General features: G+C 58.2%; 2 protein-coding genes across 2 annotated transcripts in view; one reads left to right on the top strand and one right to left on the bottom strand.

The window, feature by feature from the left end:
* Positions 1–9,431, bottom strand: part of MESP2 (mesoderm posterior bHLH transcription factor 2) — a 51,125-nt gene that overhangs the window by 15,530 nt on the left and 26,164 nt on the right. The gene's annotated exons all lie outside the window — the stretch shown is intronic.
* MESP1 (mesoderm posterior bHLH transcription factor 1) lies at positions 1,300–5,002 on the top strand. Its single transcript, XM_084869280.1, is given in 5 exon segments — positions 1,300–2,158; positions 2,368–2,604; positions 3,042–3,702; positions 3,705–4,469; positions 4,654–5,002. Coding segments are annotated over 3 exon segments (936 nt in total). The 5' UTR covers positions 1,300–2,158; positions 2,368–2,604; positions 3,042–3,615; the 3' UTR covers positions 4,738–5,002.

Raw genomic sequence — 9,431 nt, 5'->3', positions numbered from 1 at the left:
TCCTCAACCTGCGTCTCAGCATGGCTGTGAGCTGTGACCCAGCCGAGCCCAGGCACGTGGGTGCTGCACGAAGCGTGTCTGGGTGGTGTGATTGGATCCTGGCCACAGTGGGCGCCACACACACACACACACACACACACACACACACACCCCGAGGCACAGAAGCAGGAGCTGGGGTCAGACAGACAGTGAGTGACACGGGTAGGACATAGGACCTGGCAGGAGAGGGGCCCCAACTCACGCCGTCCACACTCCAGAGGGTGTCCTAGGCCAGTGGTCGGCAAACCGCGGCTCGAGAGCCACCTGCTGCTCTTTGGCCCCTTGAGTGTGGCTCTTCCACAAAATACCACGCACAGTGCAATTGAAACTTGGTGGCCCATGCGCAGAAGTCGGTTTTCGGCTCTCCAAAGAAATGTCAGTCGTCCTGTTGCTATTTGGCTCTGTTGACGAATGAGTTTGCCGACCACCATCCTAGGCTGTCTGAAGGAGGGGGCTTCATAAGCGGTAAAGCTGGAGGGTCCCTGGAAGTAGGGGACCCCCAAATTAGGAGCTTCCCCGGGGCTCCGGCTCCAGCCGGACAGGAGTGAAGGGCTGCCGGGGGCAGATTGACATCGCACCTCTGATTAGCACCCGCCTGTCAGGGGGCTGCTGGGGGAAATGAGGGCGCTGGGGCTGGGAGATGGGAGAGGGGGCAGCGCCCCAGACCCCACTTGGCCTGAGAGGCCGGCTGGTTCCTAGCAGGAAGGCCGAGGCCTATGGGGGTGCTGCCCCGTCCTGCCCCCCACCCCACCGAACTCTCACCTCTGCTCAGTGGGGCTGCCCCCAGACCTCATTTCCCAGCCTTACACTTTGGGGAGCGAGGGCAGGCGAGGGCAGGGGAGCGAGCGGGAGCCACCGGGCCAGGCACTTGTCAAAACACAGGCCCCCGAGGTGTGAAGTCCTCACCCCAGCGGGGGGGCGTGTGGGCCCTGCCGCCCGGAGAACTCATTAACTCGGGCAGCTCCCAAATGAACCCACCAGCGCGGCTGGCTGGCGATAAGGACATCAAAGGTGACAGGCATGGGGAAGGGAAGACGGGGGATGGCTCCAGATTGGGGGTCCCTCCTGTGCCCCCACGGGGCTCCATCAGGCCGACTGACCACAGTCTGGGCCCAGGGACCCCAGGGGCAGCAGGAGAGGGAGGGTCTCCCACGTGGCATCTCCAGTTTGTTAGCATTTAGGGCTTAAGACTCTGCCTCTTTTTTTTTTTTTATGTATTTTATTGATTTTTTTTACCGAGAGGAAGAGAGAGGGAAAGTTAGAAACATCAATGAGAGAGAATCATCGATCAGCTGCCTCTTGCACACCCCCCGCTGGAGATGTGCCCGCAACCAAGGTCCATGCCCTTGACCGGAATCGAACCTGGGACCCTGTAGTCCGCAGGCAGACTCTCTATCCACTGAGCCAAACCGGTTTCAGCGACCCTGCCTCTTGCATGCCATTTTGGGGACTCTTCGTCTCCACACTCACCCCTGGGTCTTTTTATTATTATTATTATCATTAATATCATTCTATATAATTTACTAACAGAATAAGACTTCCACAAGTTACCATGTGTGAGTTTTCTGTGACTACATGTTTCTGTGTGCATATATGAATGAAGAACGGTTTGGAAAGTAGGACCAGGCCAAAACCGGTGTGGCTCAGTGGATGGAGCGTCAGCCTGCAGACTGAAAGGTCCCAGGTTCGATTCCGGTCAAGGACATGTACCTCGGCTCTCTATCCCTCTTCCTTCCTCTCTGTAAAAAAAAAAATCAATAAAAGAAAAATTAAAAAAAGAAAAAGAAAAAGAAAGTAGGACCATAGGTGTCACAACCATTTTAGAGAGTTAGAAACTTAAACTTTAAAAAATATATATTTTTACTGATTTTAAAGGAGAGAGAGAGAGAGAGAGAGAGAGAGAGAGAGAGAGAGAGAGAGAGAAGGCATCCATCAGCCCAGTCCAGGCGGGCAGACCCTGCTGACGGCTGCAGGCTGAGGGGCCAGGCTCTCCTTGGGAGTGCACCCAGGCAGGTTGGCACTGCCTCTCCTGGCTGTGACTGGGCACAAGCATTCTGAGACAGACTGCCAGCGTGGGTTACAGAAGCTGCCGGAGGAAGTCACTGCATAGACCACATGTGTCAAACACAAGGCCCACAGGCCAAATCCAGCCCGCCAGGCCTTGCAATGTGGCCCGCACCGCGCTGTCATCACTGCACTCCGCTGTCAGTTTATGACATTGTCAGTTTATGACTGTTCAGTAAACCATTCGGCCCGCAATTTAGGCTGGATTTTAGATTTTGGCCCCTTCTCTGATTGAGTTCGACACCCCTAGCATAGACAATAAAGACAACGGGAGAGCAGTGGGGGGCTGAGATATCAGGGGAGAAGGTTCCAAGCTGCTTTCCTTGCTTTCCTGCCAGCTCACCCTCCGGTCCCCTGGGGCTGGAAGCCGTGGAGGATGCAAACAGTAGATCTTCTCTCAAAGACGTGAAGCCAGGCACCAGGAGCGGCCCAGCCCGGCTGGAGGGCATCATGAATGAAGCAGCTGTTAGGACAGGTGCTGACGCCAGCCCGAGCGGTCAGGTAGGCCATATAGATAAATCCTCTGTGAGACCTCCTGTGTGACAGTCCTATTGTCTGTAAATACAGACCATCTGTATGCCTTTCATTTTTTGTGTGTTTTTTAAAATAGATTTCTTTATTGATTTCAGAGAGGAAGGGAGAGGGAGAGATAGAAACATCAATGATGAGAGAGAATCATTGATCGGCTGCCTCCTGCACGCATCCCACTGGGATCCAGCCTGCAACCCCGGGCATGTGCCCTTTGACCAGAATCGAACCCAGGATGCTTCTGTCCGCAGGCCGAGGCTCTATCCACTGAGCAAACCCAGCTAGGGCTGTAGATGCCTTTTAGCCGATTGAGAAAGTTTCCCTCTATGCCTCGTTTGCTGAGAAGTTTTATCGTGACGGGGTATTGGATTTTGTCAGATGTTTTTTAATGTGTCATTTCCATGGCAAAGCTTGTCACACCTGCCCCAGAGTGACACCAGCCAGAGGGCACAACAGGCCAAACCCCGAGGCTGCCAGGCTAAGGGTGTCCTGCAGGGCCGCAGGCTCACCCCTCCCTCAGCCCAGATGGTCCAGCAGCCTGACCAGATGCAGCCAGCTTGGGGCATCCAGACCGCCAGCCTTGGAGGAGGAATGGATTGCTGTTCCCCTCACTCCCAGGCCCTCGCTGGTGCAGACCTGGATGCAGCAGGCCCCTAGGGTCCCATTATACAAATCGGCAACAAAGGTGCAAGAAAATTCATTTCTTTGCATAAGGTCTCCAAACAGGTGAAGACAGCCCGAGACCTAGGTCCTGGGCTTCAAGGCCTGTGATCCTGCTTCCTTTTCCCCGCTGAGCTGGCCCAACACCCAGGGCTGGGCGCAGGCAGGAGGCCCGAGGGGCAGGGGCTGGTGCCCTGCCATGGCTCAGGTGGGGCCAACCTGGTGCAGCCAAGCGGCCGGCACCTTCGCCCCCCGTCGGTTCAAAGGTTCGGGCCCCGCCCCCCCCCCCCCCCCCCCCCGCATCCGAGCCGCTTTGAAGTGCTGATGGGGCCTGGAAGGGGCCACTTCACACCTCGGACTCCGGATAGAGCGCTCGCCTCGGGGATAAAAAGGTCGCCGGCCGCCTTCCCTCCCGAGACCGCGCTGCTGCTGCTGCTGCTGCCGCCGCCGCCGCCGCCGCCGCTGCCATGACCCAGCCCCTCTGCCCCGCGCTCTCCGAGCCCTGGATCTTCCCCGCGGGCTGGGGCGCCGCTCAGCCTCCTCCTCCCGCCGATCGGGGCCGCTGCTGCTGCTCCCCGGCATCCTCCCCGAACTCCTGGGGCAGCGCCCCGGCCGGCAGCCCCGCGCCCAGCCCCCGGCGCCCCGGCGCCCGCACGGCCCCGCGCGGCCCTCGAGCCGGGAGGCGCGGCGGCGGCCGCCTGGGCGGCGGGCAGCGGCAGAGCGCCAGCGAGCGCGAGAAGCTGCGCATGCGCACGCTCGCCCGCGCGCTGCACGAGCTGCGCCGCTTCCTGCCGCCGTCCGTGGCGCCCGCCGGCCAGAGCCTCACCAAGATCGAGACGCTGCGCCTGGCCATCCGCTACATCGCCCACCTGTCGGCCGTGCTAGGCCTCAGCGAGGACAGCCTGCGGCGGTGCCGGCGCCCGCGGCCCCGGAGCAGCAGCAGCAGCAGCAGCAGCGACGCGGCGGCCCCTCGGGGCTGCCCGCTCTGCCCCGACGGCGGTTCCGCGCAGGCGCAGACGCACGCGCATGCGCACGGCCTGGGCGCCGCCGCCCCGGCCGCGGGGTCTTGGGGTCCCGCGCCGGCCGGTCCTGGAGCCGCGGTGGTGCCCGCGCCCGCGCTGTACGAGGAGGCAGCGCGCCCCAAAGGGCTTGCGGTGCAGCCAGGGCCCTCGTCTCCGGTTAGTATCTCCTGTCCCCGCCGTCGTCGTGTGGGCGCCACTTGGTGTCCGCGCAGCCCGGCCTCCCCGATGGCTCTCCCGAGCCTCCAAGCCGGGGTGCCCGATGCCCAGCGGTGAGGGCAGGGAGGGGACGCAGAGGGGCAGGGGCCTCTGAGGGTCACGCCGTCCCCTCTCCCCCCCACAGCGCTTCCCTGGCCACGTGCTGGCCCAGCTGGAGGCCTGGATGCCCGCCTCGCCCCTGGAGTGGCCCCCCGGCCTGAGCAGTTGACGTGGCGGCGGACAGCCGGCGGCCTGTCTGCTGTGAGCACCGCGGTCTGTGCACCTTCGGAGGGCGCCCCGTCCAGACCCCTCCCGCGGTGGAGGGCGGCGGCCAGGCTGACACGGGCATGCCTGCGGGTGAGAGCCTGTCCCGCCCCGACGACCTTCCCCAGCCCCTGCCGCGATGGGACCGCAGAGCACGCCTTGAGGCAGCAGGCGGGAGGCTGTGCTTAGGGTCTATTTATTTATTTGTGAATAAACTGTGCTGGTGTCAATTGGCAATTTCTTTCTTCGAGTGGATGCAAAGCTCCCGCCCTCTCCTCCAGAGCGCATAGGAGAGCTGGGTTTCTTGCAATCTTCAGCCCCCCCTCTCGCCCCCCCCCCCCAGCACGTAGGCCCAGACCCCTCCTTCCTTGCCCCCAGCACCTCCTGTTCAGACAGTCCGGTCAGCCTCCAACTGGCAGGCGCTTCATCGGGGAAAGTGGGAGGAAATGAATCTGTCCATCTTTTCTTTGAACCTGGTGGGGAGGGGGGGCGAGGGGGCTGGCATAAACCCAAGGATCTCTAGAGAATACACCTCCATCCGTGAATGCTTACTGCATCGGGTCCTTTACACATTTTATACCCAAGTAACCACTTTGCAGAAGCCTAGACTCAGGGTCAACCCTCCAGCGCCGCTAGGATTTTGTCAGCTCCATTCATTCCGGGACTTGGGGGACACTGGCTCCAGGAGGCCATTTCCCATGTCCCCAGCCCTATACCCCCCTTGTGCTGGAGCATCCTGGACTCTGGGGTTTTCCCATCTTCCTTCACTCCCACGTGGTTTAGGGACGTAAAATAACGGCGAGCCAATCCTGAGTTTATGGCACCTTGACCTCCCAGAGGCCTAGGTTGAAGCCAGGCCCATCTAACTGCATTCACCCCTGTCCACGTTGGCTGGACTCAGGTTAGGGCAGGGGTGTGGGGGGAGGGGTGGCTTGAGGCCAGGAGCCTGGCCTGGGCCAGGGGGGTCCTGTGAGCAGTCAGCCCTGGCAGGTGAGGTGGACAAGGGACAGAGCGTCTGTCCAAGGGTCCCTCAGCCCTCTGTGGACATCCACCTCTCCCCTGCACCCCCTCAGCCTTCTTTGAAACACAGGACTTGGTATTTGCTTTTCATAAGATCTTTAATGAGATGTAATTTGCGAGCCATAAAAAGTTCACCCCATGCCGGGACCGGTTTGGCTCAGTGGATAGAGCGTCGGCCTGCGGACTGAAAGGTCCCGGGTTCGATTCCGGTCAAGGGCATGTATACCTTGGTTGCGGGCACATCCCCAGTAGGGGGTGTGCAAGAGGCAGCTGATCGATGATTCTCTCTCATCGATGTTTCTAACTCTCTATCCCTCTCTCTTCCTCTATGTGAAAAATCAATAAAATATATTAAAAAAAAAAAAAAAGTTCACCCCTTAAAGTATATTCGAATGATTTTAAAATACTCAGGGCCATCACCACTAATTTGTTAAAAATATATTTTTTATTGATTAGGGAGAAGGAGAGAAAGATAGAAACATCAATGATGAGAGAGAATCACTGATCAGCTGCCTCCTGCACGCCCCCTACTTGGGGATCGAGCCTGTGCAACCCAGGCATGCGGCCTTGACCGGAATCGAACCCGGGACCCTTCAGTCCGCAGGCCAATGCTCTTATCCACTGAGCCAAACCGGCTAGGGCTAGCAGGCTATCATCACTGATTTTATAACATTTCATCACCGCCCCCAGAAGGGAACTCTGAAACCTGTATAGTTTTATTAGCCAGTGCCACCCCAATAAATTCAATCAAAACAAAAACCTGTATCTATTAGCAGTCACTCCTCACTATTCTGCTGCACCCCAGCCCAGCCCAGCCCACTACTCTGATTCCTGTCTCTATAGAGTTGCCTGTTCTGAACATTTCATATGAATGGCCCATAGGATGTGGGACCTTTTCTGTCTGGCTTTTTTCACTTAGCGTGCGGTGTCCAAGGTTCCCCCTCCCCCCCCCCTGCGTTTTCTGTGTCTCCGTCCTTAGGACCAGTGGTCGGCAAACTCATTCGTCCACAGAGCCAACTATCCTCAGCACGAAGAGCCACACGCAAGGGGCCAGAGAGCCGCGCGTGGCTCGCGCGCGAGCCGCAGTTTGCCGACCACGGCCCTGGATTTGTACAAATACAAATCCCGTTGTGTTTAGAGACCACAGTTTGTTGACCTGCTGGTGTCCGTGGGTTTGTCTTGCTCCAGCCCAGGCCAGCAGAGGCAGGCAGTCATTCACAGTGGTGTGCGGGGGGGTCCCTGTCCTGCATTTTAGGGGGTGTCTTCCGAGAGCAGGATCCCCAAAGCAGAGGCCCTGCCGTGGTGGGGGGGGTGAGACCCCCTTTCCCTCACCTCCACCCCACAATCACTCTCCCCTCCCAGGACCCTAAGCTGGGCGGACGGAGGGTCGGGACATTTACTCCAGGATCCCTACCCGGTTTAGAAAGTCTATTTGCATGGCAAAGGCCCCGCCGAGCAGGAGGGGGAATTAAAGTTATTAGCAAGTCTTTTCACAGCTAAGTGGGGCTTGTTGGCCGGCCCCTCCCCCGCCGAGGGCCTCTGCTGGGGGCCTCCCGAGGGGAGCTGGGGGCCTCCCGCCGCTTATTAGCGCCTGAGTGTGGCTCTCATTAACAGGGCTCTGCTAATGGGACGGAGCGCAGGAGATGAGACGGGCCGTCCCACCCCTTCCTGGGCCAGCCGCCCCAACCGGTGGAGGAAACCCCGATGATGCCTGATCAGAGGGACCGGACGGTCACCAGTGTGCCAGGTAGGCGAGCCGTGGTCGCACACTCTCATTGCTCAGCTCATCTGCGGGGGGAGCCCTAGCTAAAGGGCCAAGTTGCCGAAACCGGTGTGGCTCAGTGGATAGAGCGTCGGCCTGCGGACTCAAGGGTCCCAGGTTTGATTCTTGGTTGCGGGCACATCCCCAGTAGAGGGTGTGCAGGAGGCAGCTGATCGATGATTCTCTCTCATCGATGTTTCTAACTCTCTATCCTTCTCTCTTCCTCTCTGTAAAAAATCAATTAAAGAATATATATGTATATATATATATATATATATATATACACACACACACACACATTAAGTAAATAAATAGCCTTAAAAAAAGTACAGTAAGAGCTGAAACCGGTTTGGCTCAGTGGATAGAGCGTCTGTCTGCGGACTGAAAGGTCCCGGGTTCGATTCTGGTCAAGGGCATGTACCTTGGTTGCGGGCACATCCCCAGGAGGGGGTTGTGCAAGAGGCAGCTGATCGATGACTCTCTCTCATTGATGTTTCTAACTCTCTCTCTCCCTTCCTCTCTGTAAAAAATCAATAAAATATATTTAAAAAAAGAAAAAAAGAGGCTAACTGATACCATGCTGACACAGATGTTCAGTGGTGGCCTTGGGATTGGGCCCCAGATGTGGCTCCTGAGCCTGTGCTTACTCCTAGGGGCACCAGCCTGTCTCAAGGACAGAGAGCTAGCTGGCGGCTCGGCTCACTCACTGCCGTCCTGGGCAGGGTGCCCTGGTCTGGACGGTGAGAGAGAGAGAGAGAGAGAGAGAGAGAGAGAGAGAGAGAGAGAGAGAGAGAGATAGCATCAGCACGGGGCGCCGCCCGGCCAGCCTGCTGACTCTGGTCACCTCCTCACAGCGCGTGCGCAGCCTGACGGGTTCCAACTCACGTGACGGAGAAGCCAGGTGCTGTGCGTGGGACATGAAACCACCGTCTCATTCTAACTTCAAGTCCTTTTAGCCTCAGAGCCGGCGGGGCGGGGGGAGGCGGGTGATCAGGATGAGGAAGGTTACGGGATTTTTCACCAAACCAGTACGTGGCGTTTGGGGTGGGGAGGAGGAAGGGAGGTGGGTGGCAAATCCTGGCGGGCAAGTGTGCGTGCGTGCATGCATACGTGTGTATCGGTGTAAAATAAAGGTCCTTGTGCACACAGGCAGGCAACATGCTTCTGAGTGTTGACCCCATGTTTCTGCTGGGACAGCTGTGCCATGTAGATGCTGGTGCTGGATGGGCCAGTGTTGCTGTTTTTTAAAATATATATATATATTTTTAGCTGAAACCGGTGTGGCTCAGTGGATAGAGCATCAGCCTGCAGACTGAAGGGGCCCGGGTTTGATTCCGGTCAAGGGCATGTACCTTGGTGGCGGGCACATCCCCAGTGGGGAGGGTGCAAGAGGCAGCTGGTTGATGATTCTCTCTCATTATTAATGTTCTATTTCTCCCTTCCTCTCTGAAATAAATACAAATATGTATATTTTTTTAAAAAACCAACCTGCTTGCAGTCTGTGGGCAGATTATCACGGGGAGACTGGGACTCCTGAACCCCTGCAGTTCTCAGAGGCACCACACGGTGTCCTCAGAGAGCCGGGCGTAGCCCTTGCGCAGCGGGCACCCTGCATCCAGCTTTCCTGGGAAGGCCAGTTTCTCAGAGAAGAGAAAGGTGCCCCTTTGCCCCTCTCCTGTGCCTCCCGGGTTCCTGGGCCAGCAGGCGAGGCACGGTGCCTGCCTGCCTGCCACCTCGCCTGGCACCTCTGCCTCTCACGCCTGTGTGTCCCCAGCAGCAGTCACCTCATTGCTCTCCAAGGCGGTTCCATGACGTTAGTGGGGAGAGAAGGGGGTGGAGGAAAAGGGGGGGCACACAGCCGCTAGGGACGGGGCGGG

Source organism: Pipistrellus hanaki (assembly GCF_964339955.1).
Source record: "Pipistrellus hanaki genome assembly, chromosome: 21".
NCBI classification, from domain to species: Eukaryota; Metazoa; Chordata; class Mammalia; order Chiroptera; family Vespertilionidae; genus Pipistrellus; species Pipistrellus hanaki.
This window is presented reverse-complemented; position numbering and strand designations above follow the sequence as displayed.